Here is a 26,841-nt window from a genome sequence, read left to right as displayed (position 1 = left end):
CTGTATAGTAGGTGGCCTATTAAGTGTTGACTCTTAAGGGGAATTTAATAAAATGTTATTATATTCCATATTTATTTGATCTAGTTTTAAGTAACACAAAAGACCAACTAAATGAACGTATGGTCATCGTGTTAGGAACCGTATCTCACTGCCATGCTGAAAAGCCTTAAATCGATTCCACATCAGCTCTGAAAACAGGAACTGTTCATTCAGCTTCCCAGCAGAGTCTTCACTTCAGCACAGTGAGCCACGGCCAGTGAGATCAGCTCGATTCTGCTTTCTGTGGTCACGCATACACCGCTGCAGCCGCAGCCGGCCTCGCACGACCTCTGCACGAGCAACCGTACGACAGGAGGGAGGAAACGTGATCAAACTAAGAGCTGTATTTAAACCCAGCCTGTACACATCTTTAAAACCAGGCCATTACCAACAGCTTTAAATCTTATTTACGATCCTACACACTTATCACAGATCACTTAAAAATGATGAGTTTCTTTGATTTTACCAAATTGAAAACCTCTGGAATATAATCAAGAGGAAGATGGATGATCACAAGCCATCAAACCAAGCTGAACTGCTTGAATTTTTGCACCAGGAGTAAACGCATAAAGTTATCCAAAAGCAGTGTGTAAGACTTGTGGAGGAGAACCTGATGCCAAGATGCATGAAAAAAAAACTGATTAAAATCCCTTAACTCTTAAAACTTTTTTAGAATATCGTCGCTGTCCTATGAAAAACAAATATCTCCATTTTTGTCCATTTTTAGTTTACTACATAATTTGAACAGATAAACTGTCCTTTACACTCTGCCAAAAATTATTGATAAACGTTCAAATAGAAACTCTTCAAAATGACTATTTTTACATTGACTTCCATTGGAAGTTTACAACGTTTTTTTCTCTCTCCTGTAAAGTTGCTGTTTTGTAAAGTGTTTTTCATTGAACAGCGAAAATATAAACTTGTTTCCTTTGCATTATTTGAGGTCTGAAAGCTGTGATCTTTTTTGTTATTTCACCATTTCTCATTTTCTGCAAATAAATGCTCTAAATTACAATGTTTTTTTTGGATTTGGGAGAAATGTTGTCTGTAGTTTAGAAAATAAGGCAACAATGTTCATTTGACTCAAACATAAACCTATAAATAGCAAAATCAGATTAACTGAATTAGAAACTGAAGTGATCTCTTAATTGTTTTCCAGAGCTGTAGCTAAAAGCAGCAAATGAAGCTAGAACTGACGTTTTCAAAAATAATGTGCTACACAGTTTCACAAACCACATGCACACGTCTGGTCAAGATTACGTAATGGTTTAATGTGTTTTGAGGTGACTGGCTGGTGTTTCTAGGTGGGTGGTTGCTATGCTTATGATATGGTGTTTGCTAAGGTACTGTCATGTGCTCACAAGATACTGCTATAGGTCATTTGTGAATAATAGCTCTCACTGTGGTTCACTGGAGCCGCAACGCCTTAGAAATGACTTTATAACCTATTTCTGACTGATAGATGATCAAATACTTGGTTTTCTCATCTGATTTTTTTTTATTTAGGGAATAATATAAGCATTTTGATATCTTTTATCTGCTTCATATTATCAGACAGATTTTATTGACCTGTAAGTGGCTTCTTGATTCTACAGCTCTGGCAGTAATCAGGCCTGGTTGTGATTAGTGGTGAAATTGAACTCCGCTTTCCAAAAAGTGTGATTAAATCACACTTAATTGATATGTGGCTGATACGTTTTTTTTGTTTTTTTTTTTACAAAGGGCTAGGTTGGTTTGGATAGCTTTTTTCTTTTAATAAATAAAATCATCATTTTAATATTTACTCAGGTTATACTCATTTGATATTAAAGTTTTTTTTTATTTCTATGTTTTCCCATTTTCTCCCCAATTTACACGGCCAATTACCCAACCCACTCATTAGGACTCCCCCTATCACTAGTGATGCCCCAACACACCAGGAGGGTGAAGACTAACACATGCTTCCTCTGATACATGTGAAGTCAGCCACCGCTTCTTTTCGAGCTGCTGCTGATGCAGCACTGCAGAGCATCACGTGCTTGGAGGAAAGCGCAGCGACTCGGTTCTGATACATCAGCTCACAGACGCCCTGTGCTGCGGACATCACCCTTGAAGTGATGTGGGAAAAGAGCGCCACCTATCCACCCGGAGGGAGCAGGGCCAACTGTGCTCCCTCTGAGCGCCGGCAGCTTGATGGCAAAGCTGCATGAGCGGGGGTTCAAACCTGCAACCTCCTGCTCATAGTAGCAGCGCTTTAGACCGCTGGACCACTTAGCGCCCATTTGATATTAAAGTTTGATTGATAATCTGAAAAACGTACAGTACTGTGCAAAATGTTTTAGACACCTTTGGAAATTTTAAGTAAAGAAAAAGATTCTTATCTGGGCAGTAAGTGTTTAAAAGCATTACAATAAATACAAACAGCAATTTTACAAAAAGCATTAAAACATCTCCTAATCTCTCCTCCTCATCTGAGTTTATTTATAGAGTTATTTCTAGTTCTCATCATATTAATCAACACCTGGTTCGGTAAATCAAATCTTACTGATGTTAATTAAATCAGGTGAGCTGCTGACGGAACTGAACATATACACACGTTACACATGCTGGCTGAGGAGCATCCAGGAGAAATATGGAATTAAACTTTGTTCTACAGCTTCAGGCTCACAGGATAGAACATATACTTACCTAAAAATAAAAATAAAAATCGTGTTACTTTTTACTGTATTTATGTTTATTTGCATCTATTTAAATAATATGTAGTGCTTTTTTTAAGGCAAAAACACTCATATTGCTGAGATAAATGAATTAGAGTAATTTGCTTAGGTGCCTAAAACTTTTGCACAGTACTGTAAGTATGACAAAAATGCAAAAACTAAAGAAAACTAATGATTATTTTGGTAGTCGACTAATCTGACGGTTATTATTTCGATTAGTCGATTAGTCAACGATTATTTCTGCCACCTTCTGCCAGATTTAAATGGCATTTAAATATATGAATGTTGTTTAAACATGGAAATTACTGATATTTAGTGATTTAACAATCTATAATCTGTAATCTGTTGCGTTTGGGCACTTTTGGAGACACAAACTATGGGTGTTTTCACACCTGAAGGCCCGAACCGTGGTCCGAACCAAGGTTTATGTGTTCGCTACACTGTATATATTTGGTCCGCTTATTTTTGTTTTCACACTGCAGTTTAGGGAGCGCACCAAAGACCTTTGTGTGATACTCCTACATCTTTCATCATCACTTACGTATCGATGCGTTTTCCTTAACCTGACGCTGATTGGTTTTAGAAGGACATGCGTCTGACGTTGGCGTGTTGACAGTTCAGCAGGTGGTTCATTCGGTGGGAGAAGCCTTTCCAGGATCAGGATAAAATGAATGAACAGATTAATTTCGTCTCGATATTTTTCCTGCTTTTCTGGTTATTTTTCTTCTTCTGCTGCCGTTGTTGAGGAACGCTTGCTCAGCTTCCTGTGATTGGTCTGAAAGTTCGAACCATCCAGAAAAGCGCTTTCACACTGCAGGAGAACCGGACCATGGTTCAGAAGATCCGGACCGAGACCACCTCTCTTGGTCGGACCAAAATCTGGTCCTTTGGTCCGGACCATGGTTCGCGGCCCTTTTCACAACAACTTTTTTAGTTCGGACTAAACTGAAAAGTCCTAAAGTCTGGACCAAACGAGGCAGGTGTGAAAGCACCCCAAGTCTCCCATTGCGCTTTTGACCTCGACACTTTGTGTAATGTGGTACTGTTACAAATTAACAATCAGTCGACAATGACATTTTTAGACGACAAAAAACAAAAAAAAAAAAACAACTTGACATTGTCGTTATCGTCTAATCGTTGCAGCCCTACTGTACAAGCAATAAGACAAACCTGCTGTGTAAAATTGCTGATACAAATAAACCATCCCTTTAAAAAGGACACCATGACCTTAGCCCCTCCTCCTTCCTCCCTCACTGCCAGCATGCATTCTCTACTCATCCTCCCACTCAGGCAGCATGAAAGCCCAGCTGTGACCACTCTGAAGAATCTGGACTCCAGCGGAGACACAGAATCTTCAGCGCTAGAATTTATAGAGCAGCAACTTAAAAAAGCAGAGAGAGAGAAAGAGAGAGAGAGAGAGAGAGAGAGAGAGAGAGACAGAACCTTCCTGCACTATTAAGATTCCTCCCAGAGATACTGTATGACTGATGGGGTAAGACAGCGTAATTATCTCCAGGAGGCCTAAAATCCTCCCGTTTCAACATGTCATAAAATATGTTAAACAATTGGTCAACATACGGCCAGAGAACATTTACAGGAGGAGATGCGTACAATATAAATGATGTACGAGTGCTGCGTAAGTTTAAACATCACGTAAACATGCTTGAGTCATGTGATAATGGAAGGGGCCCTAATATAGAACCTTGGAGAACACCACCAGTAAAATAAGGATGTGCGATATGGCTCTAAAATAATGTCAGAACATTTAAACAGCATTTTTGCAATAATAATGATATTCTGGGTTAGTATTATTTTTTAACATTCAAGATTACACTAGTGCATTTTTTTAGTTTAATTTAGTATAAATATAATGTTTGAAATGTTGAAAGATGCCTTCTCCCAACAGCAATTTTAAGATATCTCCAGAGTTGAACTCTCCAAGTGCTTTGTTTCATCCATTTCTGTGTGCTTTTTGAAGTATGTTTTGGGGTCATTGTCCTGCTGGAAGACCCATCAACTCCAGCTTTCTGAAACTCAGCCTACTTTAAATTGTGTCCAAAAATCCTTAGGTAACCTTCATATTTCAAATTCCAAATCTATTCTTTTATAGCAGATTTTGTTTGTAGAAAATAAGAAACGGCTGAAGTACCAAAAAAAAGATGCGGAGAAATCAATATTTGGTGGAATAATCCTGTTTTTTAATCACAGTTTTCATGCATCTTGGCATGTTCTCCTCCATGGGTCTTACACACTGCTTTTGGATAACTTTGTCACTCCTGGTGCAAAAATTCAAGCAGTTCAACTTGGTTTGACGGCTTGTGATCATCCATCTTCCTCTTAATTATATTCCAGAGCTGGATACAGCTTGATTGTCTCTTGAGAAGTCCTCTTTTTAACGTTGAGTTTCTTAAGATTTTATTTTAGAGTCCAATCGTTCCTCACTCTTTTCCTATATTTAGGCTTTATTCTTAAAGATAAGTGTTAGTTTTACTTTTTTGTATACATATTGTTCAGTAACAGCATGCACAGGCATGCTGATGTGTCAGGACACAGTTTTCGTCAGTCAGTCAGTTATTTCCCTGTGAGCGGGGGAGGCAATTTGGAAACTCTTCTCAGAAACAATAACAAGGCTGAGAACCCAGTGGGTCAAGATTTGCCACAAGATTCGTCACTTGTGTTTAGACAAGGCTAAATTACTGCTTTCACAAAGCATGTGAGAGCATGTGCAGTGACCCAGCCACCAGTCCTGATATGAGAATGAGAAAGTGTGCATTATGAACTAATGTAGCATTCAGCACAATAAACCTACAACTAGGAATATACTGAATATTTGGCAACCAAATCAGTTGAATAGGTGGACAAAAGCAAGAGTAAACAAAGAATTTGTACTGAACAATACTAATGTTAGCTGAGCTAAGATAGCTTTAGCATGTTTCTGCCTTTCCCTGCATAAAATTTGCTTTGCTGAAGTAAATTTTTGATTAGAATAGCCCTACTGAGGTACATTAAGGGCAAAATTGCACTGCTGAGGTACCATGATGACAAAACCGAACTACTGAGGTACCGTAATGACAAAACTGCTTTGCTAAGGTACCATAATGAAAAAATGCACAACTGAGGTACATTATTGACCAAACTGCGCTACAGAGGTACATTAATTTAAAAAACTGCACTGCTGAGGTACATTATTGACCAAACTGCACTAGAGAGGTACATTATGACAAAATTGTACTACAGAGGTACATTATTGACCAAACTGCACTACAGAGGTACATTAATAAAGGTACATCAATAAAAAACTGCACTGCTGAGGTACATTATTGACCAAACTGCACTAGAGAGATACATTAATGACAAAACTGCACTGCTGAGGTACATTATTGACCAAACTGCACTAGAGAGGTACATTAATGACAAAACTGCACTACAGATGTACCTTAAAGAAAAAAACTGCACTACAGAGGTTCATTAATAAAAAAACTGCACTACAGAGGTACATTATTGACCAAACTGCACTACAGAGGTACATTACTAAACAAAACTGCACTGCTGAGGTACATTATTGACCAAACTGCACTACAGAGGTACATTATGACAAAATTGTACTACTGAGGTTCATTAATGATAAGAATGTCACTGCTGTGGTAAGAAGCTAGTGAAATATTTGATTAGAATAGCACTGCTGAGGTAAATGCAACGTATTATGTCAGCTGGAATCCTAAAAATGCTCAATGAATATTTTTTATTGTAGTTTTTCAATTGCATTGCATTTTTTAAAAAGTGAGACAATTCATTTAGGCTACTTAATATCATTATATAGATATAATAAACACAGAGTGATCCATTTTATCATTTTTTTTTTCTTTAATTGTTGTTCTTTTGACAGAACGGACAGTGTACCAAGTCCTGCTAGAAAATGAAATCCGCATCTCTGAAATACTAAAATAAAGTTACTTTTTAATTATATTCTATTTTTTTGAGATGCACTAATATATATTAAATTAAAGTGGCTTAATTAACTTAATGAAAAACTGTGTTTGGTACATTGTAAGTTAGATTTCCTAATATTCCATTAAATTATTAAGGAGCCCAAATTAACTATTAATTATCTAAATTATCAACATACTCCTTAAATTCACTGACATCTTTACAGTATGTGTTGATCTCATCTCCATCACCCCATTCTCGCTCATAGCCTTGAGCTACAGAATTCTTTCAGCTCTCCAGCATGTGAAAGGAATGCTTTACACCGCACCCAGAGCTCTGATCACGTTTCAGACTCTGATAAACGGCTGTCAGAAAGTGCCTGATCTCGGAATAAAACACACTGATTAATCAAACGCTGCAGACGGCGGATTGAGTCGATAACAATGACGATGGAAAGGTTCTGATCTGATTAGATAAGGCATGTAATGAGGTTTTGGCATAAGACTCGTTTCAGAGGGAAAAGGGAGAGGAAAAGTCTAAACTGAGCCAAGTTGCACCTGAGAAGCCAAGAAAAGAAAATTTGCAAAGTTTTAGGAACGTCTTTTTATTATTAATAATATTAGTTATTGCACATACAGCTCTGAGTTTCTTTGATTTTACCAAATTGAAAACCTCTGGAATATAATCAAGAGGAAGATGGATGATCACAAGCCATCAAACCACCAAACTGAACTGCTTGAATTTTTGCACCAGGAGTAAAGGCATAAAGTTATCCAAAAGCAGTGTGTAAGACTGGTGTAGGAGAACATGCCAAGATGCAAGAAAAAAAATCTGTGATTAAAAACCAGGGTTATTCCACCAATATTGATTTTGAACTCCTAAAACTTTATGAATATGAACTTGTTTCTTTGCATTTTTTGAGGTCTGAAAGCTCTGCATCTTTTTTGTTATTTCAGCCATTTCTCATTTTTTCCAAATAAATGCTCTAAATGACAATATTTTTATTTGGGAGAAATGTTCATTTCACTCAAATTTATACCTTATACCTAAGGACACTTCATAAGTCTTCAAAATCAACTCTACAATCCATCCTTTACACTCAACCATCACACCAGCTAAAGAAGCGGCAGCAAATCATGCACAGCATACTCTTAACCAGAAACAACCACATGATCTCAACTCCTACATATACGGAATTTTCTAGTGCACTTAATTACTGTTTAAAGTGGCTAGTGAACAATTTACAAACTATAGAATTATTGCAAAATACACTGGAAAACAAAAAATATCTATATTGGTACATAGAACTACAAATACAAAAACTAAAAATACAAAAACTGCATACAGTTATGTCTGATTAGAAACTGAGTACTTTTGGGTAGTTCACCTCTTGGTGAAAGACCACTGAGCGGATGCACACATTGCACAGACGTTACTTAAACGAAACAAAATGAAACAAACTTGTATCCAAGCTAGAGATGCCCGACAGTGACCTATTAAAGATTTTTTAAAATAAATTTTTAAATCCATTCACTCACCGTTATTGGAGTGTCTGACGCAGTCCTGAAACACAGCGTTCCACTTCTGCTGCTCCTTCTCCGTGCCCACGCAGAAGTAGTGATGCCGGGCGTATGGGTGCCAGAGGATGAGTGGGAACTGTGTGGCACATTTCAGGAATGGAGAGCTGCCCACTTTGGCTTTTACACCTGGGGAACACAAACCCACACACACACAGTCCTGGATGAGAAGTGACCAAGCATCTGTGAATCATCCCTCATTACCAGACTGGAGTGGCCTGTGGAGCGGTTGTGTCTCCTGCCCAACAGCTGCATATGATACAGTATGGTGGCAAAGGCAGTCACATAGAAGAGATTGGGCTCTGTATTAGTGTATTTTTTGTACTATAAGGTGAAATAAATCTGTGTAGATTTCTTATTACAGTTTTGTTTTCTTAGCTTAGCTTTACTTAACTTAGTCAGCTACCCACACCACCACCCCCAACTCCCCCCAGCAGCTGCTGAATTAGAAGTTCCTTATAGTGTCTCTTAAAACACACCTTATAATCCGTTGCACCTTACGTATAAGAATTGATCACTCACTGTCCTCCACTCTATTACATACTATGTTTAAAAACTCTAGCAGCACTGCTGCAGTGTCTGATCCACCCATATATAAAAAGACACTGAACCTAAAGTAGAAACAAATATGCAGTAAGATAATTGTTTTCCCCACCATCACTTCTTCCAGCAATCCCTTCCCACCCTTCCATTCCACCCCCGTAATCTCTTTCTCACCAGGAAGGCTGGTCTCAAGCAGCTCCAGGTACTTCTCCATGGAGGTGAGCACTCTGTATCCAGCACAGTTGATGGTTCCTTTGGGTTGGAGGCCTCGATCATGAGCCTGAGAAGAGACAAACACATTTGTAAACAATTAGACACTTTGGTTTCATTTCAAAAGTATTCGGCCCTCTTGAATTTTTTGACCTTTTGCCACATTTGAAGATATGAAATTGTAATTTTTTTGTTAAGAATCAGCAATAAGTGGGACACAATCGTGAAGTGGAACAAGATTTATTGGATATTTAAAACTTTTTTTAGAAATAAAAAAAACTGAAAAGTGGGCCGTGCAATATTATTCGGCCCCTTTACTTTCAGTGCAGCAAACTCACTCCAGAAGTTCAGTGAGGATCTCTGAATGACCTAATGTTGACCTAAATGACTGATGATAAATAGAATCCACCTGTGTGTAATCAAGTCTGTGTATAAATGCACCTGCTCTGTGATCAGAGTCTCAAAGTGCTGTTTCAAGTGCAGAAGAGAGCATCATGAAGACTAAGAAACACACCAGGCAGATCCGAGATACTGTCGTTGCGGAGAAGTTTAAAGCCGGATTTGGATACAAAAAGATTTCCCAAGCTTTAAACATCTCAAAGAGAACCGTGCAAGTGATCATATTGAAATGGAAGGAGTATCAGACCACTGCAAATCTACTAACCAAGACCCGGCCATCACTCTAAACTTTCAGCTCAAACAAGGAGAAGAAGACTGGTCAGAGATGCAGCCAAGAGGCCCATGATCACTCTGGATGAACTGCAGAGATCTACAGCTGAGGTGGGAGACTGTCCATAAGACAACAATCAGTCGTACACTGCACAAATCTGGCCTTTATATAAGTCAATATCCAGACCTGAATCCAATCGAGAATCTGTGGAAGAGCTAAAAATTGCTGTTCACAAATGCTCTCCATCCAAGCTCACTGAGCTCCAGCTTTTTTGCAAGGAAGAATAGGCAAAAATTTCAGTCTCTCGATGTGCAAAAATGAGACAAAGCCCAAGTGAATTGCAGCTGTAATCGCAGCAAAAGGTGGCACTACAAAGTATTAATAAAGTTTTTGTTTTCTAAAAAAAAGTTTAAAATATCCAATAAATTTCATTCCACTTCACGATTGTGTCCCACTTGTTGATTCTTCACAAAAAATTACAACTTTGTATCTTTATGTTTGAAGCCTGAAATGTGTAGTTCAAGTGGGCCGAATAAGTTTGCAAGGCACTGTATTTAATTCAATTAGTAGGGTAGTTAAAATTTAGGTAGTGTACCCCTTAAGCATTCAATCTGCCATTCTGCCTTTAAGTTTTATTTTTCTGTAATACTACAAATATATCAATTCTGTTTGGCACCTTTTTTGAATTATCTACTACTGTCTGTATTAATCTGCCCCAAGGCTCATTCTATATAAATAAAATGTAGAGGTTTACACAGAGGTTTATGTTTGATCTCTTAGTAACTTTAGTAAGAGTTCATTAAGAGTTTGGAAGTCAGAATATTTCTCCAGTTTCAGATCTTACCTGCTTGCTCTCGTAGTAGCTGATGTTGTAAGAGTCCGGGACGAAGAGGAAACGATTTCTCCATTTCTTGTTCTCCTCCAAGTACTGGAAGAGAGAGCCTGAGAAGATGGACTTGTTCTCGAGGGGGACCTAAAGAAAACACAGCAAGGGTTTGAGAAAATATCAGGAACAAACCCACCCACCACAAGATACAGAATCAGCACAAGATACAGAATCAGCACAAGATACAGAATCAGCACAAGATACAGAATCAGCACAAGATACAGAATCAGCACCAGTTTACAACAAATCCCTGATATGTTGTCCTTCAGGTTCTTTGGGACCATTCCCCCTAATTACACTGTGTGCAGAAATGTTTAAACTGGAAGTACTTTAGGTCAGAGATGTGTTTACTTAAATATCTACCCAACCACAGATGCAGAGTGTGTGTGTGTGTGTGTGTGTGCACATTCTTTTCAGATTCTTTCATCTCATCTCATGATTATATGTGCGCACACACAAGAAATGGATCTAATGTAATTTGTGCAGTAGTGAAGTATATTAGTACAACAAAGAGCACAATGACTGCATGCTAGGACACATGTGATGCACCATCTTCAAAGAACTCAAACAAATGAAATTAAATCTTTGCACTAAATTTAACTGTCTCACAAAGAACCAGGTTAAAGGTCACCCATTGGAGATCTGGATTTAGATAAATGGCACTTCAAGGCTACGTAAACAAGGTAGTACAGGATTTTGCTTACCGGATTTTTTTGCACAATAAGGGGCACCATCAAGGAAAGTCTATTTACTGGTCTATTATTCTTTCTTTCGCTAAGTTAAGTAAAGCTAAGCTAATTAAACAAAACTGTAATTCAGACAGACAAGCAGACTGGATGTCAATCCACACAGATTTCTCTCCTAAAAATGTTTATTTGGGTGAGTAAAGCATTTCCGTTTACAGTATGCTTAGATTTACAGATTTCCACTAAGGCTGGGTGTAGCAGCATTAGCATTTCCGGCTAACTGCTAGTTCTAGCCACGGTTACTGCTAATAAATGCCGCCTGACAGAGTTGCACTGAGGAACCGTGAGTGTTCCAGTAAGACAGGGTGATATTAGGTAGTGGTTCGTCCCACATAGCTTGTTTTAACACGGTAAGCATCCAGGTTACAGTCTGATATACTCACCTCTGAACTGCGAAAAAGCTAATGCTTATACTGCTCCATCAGTGCTAGCCGGGGTAAGTCGCAGGCTACAAGCAGTTAATACTTACTTCTGAACAGCAAAATAACTGACTGGTAGAATTCATATATAAAGCGCACCAGATTATAATGCGCACTGTCATTTTTTTGGAAAAAAAAAGGATTAAGTGCACATTTAGTGTTAAAAATCTGGTAATTCTTGTCTTTTGAAGAACCATTATGGATTTCATCTTCTGTAGTAACTCTACAACAAGATGATTAGGGTGTATCATCAGATAGTAAAGAAATATGCTGAGTTTAAGCACTGGCAGCTCTTGACAGCATGCTTAAGCCAGTATTTTCTTATTTGAACTGTGTGGTACATCATATCCATGCCTCGGGTTGCAGCAGTGTGCTGAAGCCATGGAAATGGGCGAGCTGGCTATTTTTCAGCTGAACAGGTGATCACTGATCTTCAGTAAGGTTCACTAACCATGGCTAGGTAATTTTTCACCAATACTTCTGTAGTAGAGATGGGCATGTTTGGGGGTGTTTAGAGCAATTATGTTCCAATCTGTAAATTGATCATAAAGTGGAACCACAGTGAATAGGTAGGAAATGCCACATCTGTATAGGTTGTGAGGTAATTTCTTATGAGTGTGGCCAACCACTAGTTACTATTAGTGTGCTCATGGCATACCACCCACAGTGGACAGCAGCACAGTGGGTGATAAAGATTGTGACCAGCGACATCCAGCTAAAATTGTCTGTGTGATCAAACAAAAGTGACTAAAGGATCTAAAACAGAAATACGATAGGTTGTGTTTTAATGTTTCAGAGCTCTTACCTTTCGATGCAGTAGCTGTGGCTGAGGGCCTCCTCCTCCCTCCACATCAAATCTCACTTTATTAAACAGAGCGACGGCATACTGCTGCTCATACAACCTCCCGAACTCCCCGATCACCTCACCCGTCCGCACTGCAACACAGATCAGCACAGCACACCTCACTCTACATTCCCACTTTTTTTTTTATTTAAACTGAGCTACTTTTATTATCAATAACTTAGATATATTTAAAAAGTATATTGTCATTTTAATTGCACAAGTAAAATAAAAACAGTAGGGTTTTTTTTTGGGAATAGAGCCAAACCTCACACATTGTTTCCAATGTTATGTCAGCATTCATTTGCACCCAAATCTTTCAGTGCTTTAACCACCTTTAGGGCTAAAATAGTTTCAATATGTTCCAATAGTTTGGAAAACAGCCAAACTTCCTTATTAGGCAAAAATAATGTTTTCTCTAAAAAACAGAAAGAAATAAACACACAGCTAACATATGAATCAAGGCAAAATATACCCATTACACTGATGTAGGAATTCTAGGCTGATCCTGATAACCAATATTACACTGCCGAGATAGATATAATGATTTTTATTTTATATATATATAAAAAAAAGTGCTCACATGGGGACTATGGTTATTTTAACTTTTAAAAATGATCCTTACAATTTGGGATCATTTGACTGGGATTCCCAGTCCTATCTTGTTTTCAATCAATCAAGTGTAATGTTGTCGTCATGTGACCTCTAAATGGTACGGGCAGTGTCTCCATATGAGGCCATGAAGGGTCAACATTTTAAAATAATGTATGATGATGCAAAGAAGCAGAAATGCAATGTCCCCATATGAGGACGCAGGGTCTCAAGAGGTTACCGGTAAATAATTTCAACTCTTTCCGACAAAGTCTATTCAAAATGTTATTAAAATCATTTATTGTGCTTTATGTGGTGCATTACAATGATAATGGGTTATATTATACTGTAACAAAGTGTAGAAAATGAAATGGATTTATGAGTCACTGTGCAGCTGAACTGATGAGGTTTAGAGTATTAACTCAGGGTAAAAGATTAACAGCTCTTTACACCCCTCTCTTTGTGTTTTATCTGAAAGAACAGATTGCAGTGTTTGAGCTGCAGAATTGTGTGACTGTACCAACACTGGAGTCCATGTGGGAACAACTCTGGAGTTTTATTAACCCGACTTTCGTAAGATCCAGACCGGAATTTACAGCCTGATTATAAAGGGTGTGGGCTCTGGGGGGCTTTCAGTGAGGGGTTAGGAAACAAACGTTCTGCCCAACTGCTTACAATGCTTTCAGTAAATAACAGAGGGGTATGATTATTGTATGAGAGAGAGAGAGAGAGAGAGAGAGAGAGAGAGACTGAGTGTTATTACAATGCTGATTCGTGGCTGGCTACTATGTTGCTAAGTGGTTGCTCTGGTGTTGCTATGGTATCTGTGTTGATTGCTATGATGTTCCTAAGTGGTTGCCAGGCGGTTGCTAAGGTAATGCTAGGTGGTTGCTAAGGTGTTGCTACGGTGTCCATGGTGGTTTCTAAGATGTTTGTAAGTGGTTGCCAGTTGGTTGCTAAGGTGATGATAGGTAGTTGCTAAGGTGTTGCTCTGGTGTCCATGGTGGTTGCTATGGTTTTGCTAAGTGGTTGCTTAACATACAAACATGTTGCGGCTATGCATGCTAGTCCCCAAACTTTTGACCTATACCTAGTCTCGAAAATTGTGGCACAAGTAAACCAGACAAAAAAAAATGTGGAATAATAATAAAATATAAGAAAAAGAAGAAGAAGAGGAAGAAGAAGAGGAAGAGGAGGAGGAAGAAGAAGAAGTAGAGGAAGAAGAAGAGGAAGAAGAAGAAGTAGAGGAAGAAGAAGAGGAAGAAGAAGAAGAGGAAGAAGAAGAAGAGGAAGAAGAAGTAGAGGAAGAAGAAGTAGAGGAAGAGGAAGAGGAAGAAGAAGAAGAAGAAGAAGAAGAAAAGTACTGTGGGAATTTCTTCTTTTTTTTTTACCAAATTCAGTGATAAAGTCAAAGGCCCTACATTCCTACAGTCCTGATTCTGTCATGTAAAATAGAAAAAGTGTTTTTTTTTTTTTTTTTTTTTTTGGTATTGACAAATCCAATTTGACATTGTACGTTCTGCGATGTGACTACTGTATATGTATATACTGCGATATTGATGCTAAAACAATATATTGTGCAGCAACATTAGTGAGAACAGAGCAAGTAAGAAAATAAAGAAAAATGAAATAGCTTAGGAAAGCAAGAGCGAACTAAAGACACAAAGAAAGATCAGAATAAGAAAGAGATCTAAAGACAGATAGTAAGAAAGCTAAAGAAAGTGAGAAAAATCTAAAGAGAGCCCAAGTTAGAGAAAGAGAAAACAAGCAAAAGTAAAAGAAAGAAGGCAGGTGAACTATAGACAGAAAGAGCAAAAAAAAAAGAGAGAGAGCTAAAGAAAGAGCACAAGCTAAAGAAAAAAGAAAACAGGGAAAGGCTAAAGAAAGCAGGAGATAACATACTTAAATAAAGACCAAGCTGAAGGAACATAAAGCGAGAGCATGCAAAAGTTATTAGCACAGAATTAACGCAAAAACTAAAGAAAGTGAGGGTAAAGAATTCTAATAATTATTAAATCAATTTTGTTTGGTCAGCAAGAACACCATGACAGGAACTGGAGAGGAGATCACCCATCCCCAACACTGATTTCCCATCTTCTGCAGTCTGATAAGACAACGTGTAAACAGGTCACATAAAGCCTCCAGCTGCTTCTCAAATTTACACAAATTCTATGAAAATGGAAGAAGCCAACAGACTGGTTGGGTCTGTAATCGCCTGCAGGCCAATCAGGGAACTTTACTGCACCACCCAGACTGACACCAGGGTCATCCTCAGGACTGTGTCTGGTCATTACTCAATCTAGACATTTCATTTAACTGGAAGAACTGGAACAGGACTGGAACTGTTCAGCATGTGGAGATGCTCACTGGTAGAATGAGCCAGAATGAGCTAGAATTAGTGAAAGCAAGAGTGATGGCTGAAGAAAGCAGAAGCAAGAGCTAGCAAAAGCGAGAGCTAAAGAAAGAGCAGAAGAAAACAAAGGCTGAAGAAAGTGAGCACTGAAGAATGAGAGAGTTGAAGAAAGCAAGAGAGAGCAAGAGAGCTAAAACTGTGGAAGTGAGAACTAAAGAAACCAAGAGATGGAGAAAGCAAAAGCAAGGGCTAACGAGAGCGAGAGCTAAAGACAGCAAGAGCAGGAGCTGAAGCAGAAGAAAGCAAGAGCTGAAGAAAGTGGGTAAAGAAAGTGGTTAAGAAAATAAAAGCAATGGCTTAAGAAAGAATGTGTGAGTTAAAGAAAGTAAGAGTAAGAGCTTAAAAAAAGGGCCAGACATAAAAAAGTGAGAGCTAAAAACTGTGAAAGTGTGACCTAAATGAAGCAAAAGCTAAAAGAAGCAGAAGCGAGAGCTAAAGAAAATAAAAGCTAAAGAAAGCGAGAGCTAAAAACTGTGTAAGTGAGAGCTAAATAAAGCAAGAGCTAAAAAAAAGCAGAAGCGAGAGCTGAAGAACATAAAGCGAGAGCTAAAAACTGTGTAAGTGAGAGCTAAATAAAGCAAGAGCTAAAAAAAAAGCAGAAGCGAGAGCTGAAGAACATAAAGCGAGAGCTAAAAACTGTGTAAGTGAGAGCTAAATAAAGCAAGAGCTAAAAAAAAGCAGAAGCGAGAGCTGAAGAACATAAAGCGAGAGCTAAAAACTGTGTAAGAGAGAGCTAAATAAAGCAAGAGTTAAAAAAAAGCAGAAGCGAGAGCTGAAGAACATAAAGCGAGAGCTAAAAACTGTGTAAGTGAGAGCTAAATAAAGCAAGAGCTAAAAAAAGCAGAAGCGAGAGCTGAAGAACATAAAGCGAGAGCTAAAAAAAAGCAGAAGCGAGAGCTGAAGAACATAAAGCGAGAGCTAAAAACTGTGTAAGTGAGAGCTAAATAAAGCAAGAGCTAAAAAAAAAAGCAGAAGCGAGAGCTGAAGAACGTGAGAGCTAAAAAAAGACAGAAGTGAGAACTGGATTGAAGAAGCAAGAGCTAAAGAAAGTGAAAGCTAAAGAACTTGAGAGCTTAAGAGAGAATGGAGTTAAAGGCAGTGAGAGTAAAAAAAAACAGCTAAAAAAAACCCCACCTGAATTAAAACTTTGGAAGTGAGAGCTAAAGAAAGCAAGAGCTAAAAGAAGCAAAAAATTAAAGCTGAAGAAAGCTAAAGCTAAAGAAAGCGAGAGCTAAGAACTTTAGAAGTGAGAACTAAAGAAAGCAAGAGCTAAAAGAAGCAGAAGCGAAAGCTGAAGAAAGCCAGAACTAAAAAGAGAATGTGAGAGTTGAAGGAACTGAGAATAAAAGCTAAAGAAAGTAAAAGCTAAAAGAAGCAGAAGCCAGAGTTTAAGAAAAAGTAAAAGCTAAAGAAAACGAGAGCTAAAACCGTGGAAGTGAGAGCTAAAGAAAGCAAGGGCTAAAAGAAGCAAAAGCGAGATCTAAAGAAAGACAGAGCTTAAGAGAGAATGTGAGAGTTGAAGACAGTGAGAGTAAGACTGTGGAAGTGAGAGCTAAAGAAAGCAAGAAATAAAGGAAGCAGAAGCGAGAGCTAAAGAAAGTAAAAGCTAAGAAAAGCGAGAGTTAAAAACTGTGGAAGTGAGAGCTAAAGAAAGCAAGAAATAAAGGAAGCAGAAGTGAGAGCTAAAGAAAGTAAAAGCTAAGGAAAGCGAGAGTTAAAAACTGTGGAAGTGAGAGCTAAAGAAAGCAAGATATAAAGGAAGCAGAAGCGAGAGCTAAAGAAAGCAAAAACTAAAGAAAGCGAGAGGTAAGAACTGTGGAAGTGTGAGCTAAAGAAATCAAGATATAAAGGAGGCAGACGCAAGAGCTAAAGAAAGCGAGAGCTAAAGAAAGTTAGGGCTAAAAGAAGCAAGAGCGAGAGCTAAAGAAAGGGAAAGCTAAAGAAAAGGAGAGCTAAAAGAATCAAGAGCTAATGAAAGGGATAGCTAAAGAAAGAGAGAGCTAAAAGAAGGAAGAGCAAGAGCTAAAGAAAGAGAAAGCTAAAGAAAGTGAGAGCTAAAACTGGAAGTGGGAGCTAAAGAAAGCTAAATATAAAAGGAAGCAGAAGCAAGAGCTAAAAAAAGCGCGAGATGAAGAAAGCTAAAGCTAAAACTGTGGAAGAGCTAAAGAAGCGAAAGCTAAAAACTGTGGAAGTGATACTTAAAGAAAGCAAGAGCAAAAGAGAGCGAGAGCTAAAAAAAGACAGAAGCAAGAACTAAAGAAAGCGAGATCTAAAGAAGCGAGAGCTAAAAAAAAAACAGAAGCAAGAGCTAAAGAAAGCGAGAGCTAAAGAAGCAAGAGCTAAAAAAAAGACAGAAGCAAGAGCTAAAGAAAGCGAGAGCTAAAAAAAAGACAGAAGCAAGAGCTAAAGAAAGCGAGAGCTAAAGAAGCGAGAGCTTAAAAAAAAGACAGAAGCAAGAGCTAAAGAAAGCGAGAGCTAAAAAAAGACAGACGCAAGAGCTAAAGAAAGCGAAAGCTAAAGACAGCGAGAGCAAAAAATTACAGAAGAAAGAACTAAAGTAAGCGAGAGCTAAAGCTAGCAAAGGCTAAAGAATGTGTGCACTAACAAATGGGAGAGCTGAAGAAAGCGAGAGCCAAAAAAAGAAGCGAGAACTAAAGATAGCAGAAGCAAGAGCTAAAGAAAGCGAGAGGTAAAGGAAGTAATAGCTAAAGAAAGCAAAGGAAAAAAAAAAGGTGCACTAAAGAACGTGAGAGCTAAAGAAAGTAAAACAATTACGGTAAATTAGGCTAAATGAAGTGAGAGCTAGCACTAAAAAATGAAAGTGATAGCGGAAAAAAAGAAGGTAAGAGCCGAAGAAAGAAAGCGAGAGCTATTATTTTCATTGCATTGTAACAGGAGCAAGAAATGCAGTCATGCAGTATCAGATTTAAGGTCAGGAAGGGACCCGTAAAACACGTGACACGTGAAACCAAATGTTCTCCAAATGTTAACTATTACAGATGTTGCAGTCAGATCTCATTTCTCATCACACACCATTTACACTAAACGCAGCGTACACACGCAGTATTCAGCTGGAGATTAGTGCCAAACACTCAAAAACACCACAGAAAAGAGCCAGTCTGCTCAACACCACACTAATGAAAAGACTCTCAGGAACGAAGAGGTTCACCAGAAATCCGTCATATTTCCTCCACCAGGCTGCAGCGTGTAATGAAGTGCACTGCTAAATCCATTTAGGAGCCATCCAGCACTGTGGAGAAGAGGATATGGAGGAGAAGGGGGGGTGACGGAAAGTTCACACGGATCATTTCTACACTTCACTCTCGCTGTAGTGACGAAAGTGTGCAAGCACACTCGTAAAACGAGTTATTGTCCCGCCTGTTTAATATCTACATGTATTAAAAAGGCATTACAAGATCCAACTGTATTTACTATCTTGGCATAAATGGATCATAAGAGCTCAATATATATACATTGGACAATCCCTAAACCTCAAAATCATGGTTGTTTCTCAATCAAAAGAAAATCTAGACGAGCCAATATAGAGCTGGAAAAATGGGTCAGTTCAAAAACCTTAAAACTGTTACATCACAGTCTCGTAAATTATATTTACACTCTTGTAACGGACATTAATCAAACAAGTAAAAGTCAAAAGCTGGGCCTGTCACAATAATTGCAATATCGATTTATCGTATACAAACTGAACATGACCTCAATAATTTTTGATAATCGTGATATCGTCTATTGTGTTTATTTGTATGTTTGTTCAAATATATAACAGTGAACAGTATTTTAGCCAGACGTGCTTTAATAACTGTGACTCCATACATGCAGTGTGAACTGCAGTAGGTGAATAAATATATAGAGTATATAATTCCTAAACTAATTGTAATACATTAATAATTCAAATTTGGTCTTTAAAAATTGCATGATTGTTTTTTTATGTAATTCTGTTTTCATTATATCAGTGGCATTTAATAGTCATAAAATGACAAAAATATCGTGTATCGCAAAAGGAGACACCAGTGTATATTTTTTTTACCTGGATGATGACCAGCTTTTCAACACACCTTTATCATTAAAGATAATCTTAGCTTAGCATCTAAAACCAGCTAGCTGCAAAAGCTAATCAGCAGCTGGATTTTTCAGCAGGACTACTATGAGTAAAAATCACACCCAAGTCCATATATGGTGTTGTACAGCCAGTGGGAGAGCTGTAGAAAACACATCTGGAAGGGCTGAGCTGAGAAGTCATCGCTGTGTCATTGTTTGCACACACTCATCTTAAACAAACTTCCTGAGTTAATGGTGACTATACTTAATGTCCAGCAAGCTCCGCCCCCCAAATCACTTTCTGTGTGTACTCAAAGTTAGCACACACACACACACACACACACTGACAGACCAGACCATGTACAATTCTAAAGAATCACTACACTCGGAAGTAGAGTACAACATGCCAGACGTCTCTGCATGGAGTTGTAGAGGTTCCTAATGTTGTCCTGCAATAATACATCCCATGCAGCTTAAATAGGGTGCTTTTCCACTGGCTTTTCCTACAAAAAAAAATCACAGGTTCTCAGCCAGGAATTAGGTGCAGTTCTGGCCCCAATGGAACCAATGAACCTGGGATGGGAGCAGCCAAAGGGCGGGGCCTTCAAGCGTCACCACAAAAAAGGGTGTTTAAGGTACGCAGAAACCAGCACTGGCTCTGACACCAGCTATGGCACCAAAACCTTGTTGTTGGAAAAAAGGGTAAAATTCTGACACAGTTCCTGCAGCAGATTTTGTGATAGAGGTGGTTGGTTGGAGTGTTGATGATGCATCCAATAGCATCCCAAACATTTTCAATCAGGGATAGTTTTGATGGTCACCATACAATTGACCACAGTATACAGTATCTTTCAGTGTCTTCAAGGCAAGGTCTTGAGATTTCAGCAGCATGTGGACGAGCATTGTCAGCAAAAAAAAAAAAAAAAAGGGAGACATTTGCTGTCTTCAAATGCCAAATTAAGACTCTTTTTAAAGAGATCCTAAAATAACAATTGTCTCCTAGGTGTTTAAACATTTTCGAAGCTGGGGCTGGGCGGTATGACCAAAAATGCATATCAAAGTGTTTTTCAAGATTCTGACGGTTTCACGATATGTCACAATATTTTTATTATTATTTATTTATTTATACTTTTTTTTGAATGACTGGGCTTTTATATAGGTTTGTGAGTTACTTTGCTGTTAGGAGTACATATAATCTAGAACACTTTGGCTTTAAATTAAATTTAAATTGGCTTTGAATAGTATTGGGTTTACTTTGTCCCAAAAATTACACAATCTATGAAGAAATCAGACTTCATTGGCAGAAAAACAGCTGAAAAATGTAAACAATAGACCTTAAAAAGAGTTATGCCAAAAACTTTAACACTGCTTCCTTTACAAAACTAAATATTTTAAACCGTTACATAAACACTATAACCAGACCTAAATACTCAAAATGTAAGTATTCAAAAGAGATATTTCCCACAAGTAAGACACACATTTAACATAATTTTTTAAATATGTTATTATTGAAGCCATTAGAGGCATTACAGTATTTAAGCAGCTGTTTATCAATTCCACAATTTCCTTGGTTCCCCAGATAATAAATACTTTCAGTTCAGTGTGCATTAATATCATCCTTTAAGCTACAGTATCAATATATTTAAACACAGTTATAGTTACTAATATTGCAAGAAACAACAGCAGAAGAAGTTCTGTTCTTATGATTCCCTTAGTGTGCCTCTGTTGCGGCACGGTTTTAGGCAGTGCTCTGCAGCGCCTCCTAGCGGTATGGCGGTATGTGAAAAACGCATACTGGTTTAAAAATGTCTTCCAGTATACCGTATGAACAGTTATACCACCCAGAACTAATCAAAGCTTGATGTATCTCTTGATTCTATTCGCAACAATCTATGTTTTTAATGAAGTAATCAATGACGTACTTTAGCAGATGGCCATATCCAGAGCGACTTTCAGAATACCCTTAATGTAAATGGTTGCAGAACCTTATTTATGTAGCGTCAGAATGTCAAATTGCTTGTACTGAAGATTCTCTGGTCACTGAAGATGACCCAGCACAGTCTGACACAACTACCCACCAAGTTACATTCCTATCTCTCGATTTCTTCTACAGTGCAACCTGTTGTTTTGATGATGAGACGTGTTCACGTTCGCCAAATACAACAGCGTTATCACGTAGCTTTCCATCTCCAGTTCTCCACTACACCGTCCAACCAGAGCCAAGCACAACAGCTCCATCACATGTGCCGGCTGCCCATGACATCAGATGAGCTGGGAACCGTGTGACTGTTGGCGGAGAATAAAACCGGGCCAGTGTGTTATTCCAGCCGGGGGCTCTGGGTTTTAGCGGGGGCTTTTAAAACAGGCCTCTCAACAGTGTTGCTTTAATAGCGCATGATGGAGGGCTTCACTGACAGAGCTAGTCAAACACCCAGTATCACCATAGTGCTGGATGAGGGAGGCTTTGTTTATAGGGGCTTTCCATCCATCCACTACACATGTAAGTCAGTTTTGCTGTTTCCTTTAGGATAATCTCAGTAAGGCCTTGGGCACGAGAGTGTGAAAGAGAAAGAAAGAGAGAGAGAGAGAAAGAAAAAAATATGAGCGAGAAAAAAAAGAATGTAAGATATTATTAGAGCACTTGGAGAACAAAAGCTGGAAGTGTGGGACTGGGTTAAAGAGCCTGGTCTCCAAACACACTGCAGGAGAAGGACACGAAGCCTTGTAGACTATTCTGTGGAAAAACGTTGAGCAACACTACATTCTGAATGTTTTTGAATTTCTGTACATCTATAAATAAGCTTTTGAGTATAAATATTGCATCAACAGCATGTCAGTAAAGTAGAAGTAGTGAGCAATTTAAATAAATTAGGGTAAATATCTTGATACATTAATTACATTATGTTACGTAGTATGTAAGACAATCTCCGACCATGAACCATGACCATCAACCCCAAACCTAACCCTACCTTCAATCCACAATATGAGTTTATGCTAGGCTCTAGTCCCAACCTAACAAATCCTAGTCCTAATCCTACCAAACATCCCAGCACAAAACCCAAATCATGGACAAAATGCCAGTAAGGAGCATGTCATATTGTACAGTACACAATATCCCCAACATTTTTTGGTACTACTTAAAAATAATACTACCTTTATAAAGGGTTTATAAATAGTTTACAACTAGTTTATTAATGGTTACTAAATGCCTTAATCATTAATAATCGGTTGTAACACATACGTAGAAAGAGCAACAATGACATGTTATTTGCCAAATGGTGAACCCACAGCCATCTATATTGTTGCCCTTTCTAATTATGTGTTATAACTGATAATTAATGATTTTTAAGGCATTTACAACCTAATTAGTAACCATTAATAAACGAATTATAAACCATTCATAAACCCTTTATAAAGGTAGTCTTATTTTAAAGTGGTACCCAATTTTTAATACTGTAATCACAAGAATACCCTAAAATATTGTGATATTATTGTAGTGCCATATGAGTCACCAGTGTACATTTCTATTTCTTTTTGTAACAAAAGGATCATTTCCTCTCATTCCCTATTAAACAATATTTACTAGTAACAGATTAGATCTGTCCATTTATTTACATTTATTTCATTTCAGTCCTGGATATATGGAGTATTCCAAAGTATTGGATATATGGAGTGCATTATTACCAATAGTATCACAGCTTGGTGAAAATCTCAATTAGGGTTGTTCAATATTATATTGCATGCAAATTCAATGTTTTTTTTTTTCATATCACCAAGAATATTATTGCCGCAAAACTACAATAGCAATCCCAACTATAACCATGACTCACCTCAAAACTTTACCAGACAAATCCCACTCCTACCCCTAACCACTAACCATATGCACCTTAAGTGATTGACACCGCTAGAATTATTTAATTTAATTTGGTCAATCTAATGCTGATATATAGTATATGTGTATATATGAAATAGGCGTAGGAAATATAGCTGTAGTTTAAGCACAACAGGCAATGCTTTGTTCTTAATAAAGCGCCACAGACATGCTCACTGTCTGTTTCAATAAGATCCATAATAAGAGTCTCTCATGACGACAGTATGAGAATAAGGGGACTCATGTCGGCTGTTAAATAAATATGCAGGGTGAGAATAATTATTGTTTTTTTTTTAACATATCTTCATTCAAAGTATTGTATCAGTATTGAAAATGTTGAAACCAAGCCCAAGCCTTAAACTTTAAAGCAGTTACAGTTGCCTAAACTAAATTGATGCACAATTTAAGGTGGCACAAAACTAAAAGCTGATGAAAAATATGATTTTTCTGTTTAGTGAAGGAGTAAAATTTAAGTGCCACAACTTGCTTTGTTTGTATGATAGTTATTTCACCTTAAATTATATATCTGCATTGTTCAATTTGCTTATATTGGTGTGCATCTCCAACATGAAATGAAACTCTGGCACTTTAGACTGCTCCTCGCTGAGTTACAGCTTTAAAGACAGTATGTGGATGTAAAGGGTAAAGACTACATTCGCCCTAGAACATTTTAACTATATTTTAACTCCTATATCAGCTGTCAAAGAGAGTTCAGGTAGGAGGGCCCCTTATCAGAATCTTGTCTAGGGCCCCCAAAAAATGTCTGGACCAGCTCTGCCTTCAAGCCCCACCTTAAACCGAACCCTTACCAAAAACCTAATCCTAATCCAGGTACAGAATTGCCCTGTATTTACTGTAAATCTACAGCATCTTCTTTAGAATGCCGAATTGTATTTCTTATCAGTGACTTAAAAGCTGAAAAGATATGAACTTGGACATTATATACTGTATAAAGTTAAAACAGAATTTAAACTAATTTAAAACAAATCTAATTTGAACGTTCAAATGTAAAGTCTGCTGATGATCTACTGGATGTCTTCTGATTAAAATTTATTTTCACAGCTACTTCAACACTGTCTCACTCGCATGAAGACAGACTATTATAGAAGTCTCATGAGAAATCCAGGTCATGGTGAAGAACTGATGGTTTGGAGAGCGGAGCTGCAGGGCAGGAGCACATTGAGGTCACACTTGTAAAGTTACACTTCAGTATAAAGTGATTGTGGAGCAATAAGGACATTAAAAAAGAGAAAAAAAGGGAAAATGGGAGTATAGTTCATCAACAAGGCCCCAGGAGTGGGAGAGACCACAAGATACACTGTGTGTGTGTGTGTGTGTGTGTGTGTGTGTGTGTGTGTGTGTGTGTGTGGCACTGAGTCACACTCTGACAGAGTTTCATGTGATACTGGTGAGACTGTGTGACGCTCTGGGTTTTGCTGTAACTCTGTTAGTAGTCGAAAGGGAAATCATGACATCAGCAGCCGCGATTAGCCAGCTAAGCACATTACCCACAGTACACTGATTAAAGCATTAACGCAGGTTTCACTACATTACGAGATGCTGTGTTATAATTACCAAACAGTACATATAAATACATAAATGACATGATTCACCGATAACACAAATACAAACGTATTTCTATTGCTTGGAAATTATAGAATTTCTATGCTTAAATCAGCATCGAAACAGTATTTTTAAAAGATGCTTGATGTCAATACATAATGGTAAAGATACTTTAGAAATAAGAACCTACAATATCCTCTTGAGACCCTGTGTCCTTGTATGGGGACCATGATACTTTTATATAGTTTAAGTACTGACCCACTGGCCTCATATGGAGACACTATCCATACCATCTAATGGTCACATGACAAATTACACTCAATTGATTGAAAACAAGATGACTTGAATCCCAGTCAAAAGTTTCTACAGCCAGTGCAGACAGAAACATAGGCTTGGTGAAAAGGTCATTGAATTTTATGTTTAAAACTAGTTTATTTACTTAGCGTAGAAAGCTAAAATTAAATTTTTGAACAAATTGGTTTCTACTGATCACAAATGTCAAGGACAAATTGTATATGTTAGAATACACTTCTGTCCACATAGGAGGATGATGTTTTTGTACAAGAAGTTGTTTTTTGAAAAAATACAGTTTAGTTTTTATACTAGTTTTAAGTCCTAATTATCCCAAATAGCTAGAAGAAATAAAAAAAATGCACATAAAGCAAAAGTCCAGGTCTCAGGAGGATATTACATATTACAACGGAAATTTGGAGCATTTCTATTGGCCTATTCATATATATATATATTCATCATTTATAAATCTTTACAGACCTGATATCAAAGAAAACATGCTGCAAATATCTTGACCAATCACAGTAGTAATTAAATGTTTCTGTGGGTTTTTATATATATATATATATATATATATATATATATATATATATATATATATATATATATATATATATATATATATATATATATATTTAAATATTAACATTGTTATTTACTTTTTTTTATTTTTATTTTTTTTACTTTTTTTTTATTTTACCCATTTTTTAGTCTGTATCTAATTACTGTACATTATTACAGTTATTACTGTCATATCTATTTTGTTCTTCTTCTTTGCAAAATTCAATAAACCAAATGATCCCAAACAAAAAAATGTCATTTGTCATGTAGATGCCAATATAAACAGATAGAAAACAAAAATTTGGACTACATGCACTTGAATTTTCATTTATAGACAGGATCTACAGGATATGCAGCAAAGTTCAGAGACATGCCAAAAGTAATGGAACTGAAGCATGTACACTGATCATGAAGTGATTACGTGATACCTCAAGGTAACTTTGAGGTGTTGTGAGGTTGAATCCTGGCCAGCATGCTAATGGCAAGAAAACATGAATTATAATACAGATCAAGTGAGGTCTGATACACATCTGTCCTCACCAAGTCTTACAGTTTCTCAGTTAAGATTCAGAGTCCCTGTCTTGGCACGTATAAATCTATCCAAATCCTATGAAAATTGTAAAGCAAACAACCAAATGAAGAGTTTAATCACCTACTAAAGAGCTCTACTGATCTTTACTGCTCCACCCAGTCCACACCCACCACTTTAACTCCTCACAACGGCTTTCAAAATCTCCTCTGACAGATATACCTCTATCTGAAAACATGCAAATTACCAAACTCTGAACTCTGCGGCTGCAGGAGACTAAGCATGTCCTGATATAACTGTTAGCAATTTATTATTCAGTATATGGACACAATCTCAACAGTTTTTCCTGACCTCGATATTGTCCATTATGTTTATTACTGTATTTTTCACGCTGTAAGGTGTTGTAAGGTGATGG

At 37.6% G+C, this 26,841-nt stretch overlaps 2 protein-coding genes across 3 annotated transcripts in view; one reads left to right on the top strand and one right to left on the bottom strand.

Moving 5' to 3' along the window:
* Positions 1-26,841, top strand: part of LOC111191728 (alpha-1-antitrypsin 1-2) — a 313,064-nt gene that overhangs the window by 119,385 nt on the left and 166,838 nt on the right. The window lies entirely within an intron of this gene.
* Positions 1-26,841, bottom strand: part of niban2b (niban apoptosis regulator 2b) — a 75,049-nt gene that overhangs the window by 32,639 nt on the left and 15,569 nt on the right. Inside the window, exons 2-5 of the mRNA XM_007230478.4 lie at positions 12,519-12,649; positions 10,507-10,635; positions 8,957-9,062; positions 8,201-8,368 (exon numbers count right to left, since the gene is read on the bottom strand). Coding sequence (XP_007230540.3) covers positions 8,201-8,368; positions 8,957-9,062; positions 10,507-10,635; positions 12,519-12,649 — 534 coding nt within the window. The remainder of the gene's footprint in view (positions 1-8,200; positions 8,369-8,956; positions 9,063-10,506; positions 10,636-12,518; positions 12,650-26,841) is intronic.

The sequence above is a fragment of the Astyanax mexicanus genome, chromosome 22 (assembly GCF_023375975.1).
Source record: "Astyanax mexicanus isolate ESR-SI-001 chromosome 22, AstMex3_surface, whole genome shotgun sequence".
Classification (NCBI taxonomy): Eukaryota; Metazoa; Chordata; class Actinopteri; order Characiformes; family Acestrorhamphidae; genus Astyanax; species Astyanax mexicanus.
The sequence above is the reverse complement of the archived record's forward strand: the minus strand, read 5'-3'. Positions and strand labels throughout refer to the sequence as shown.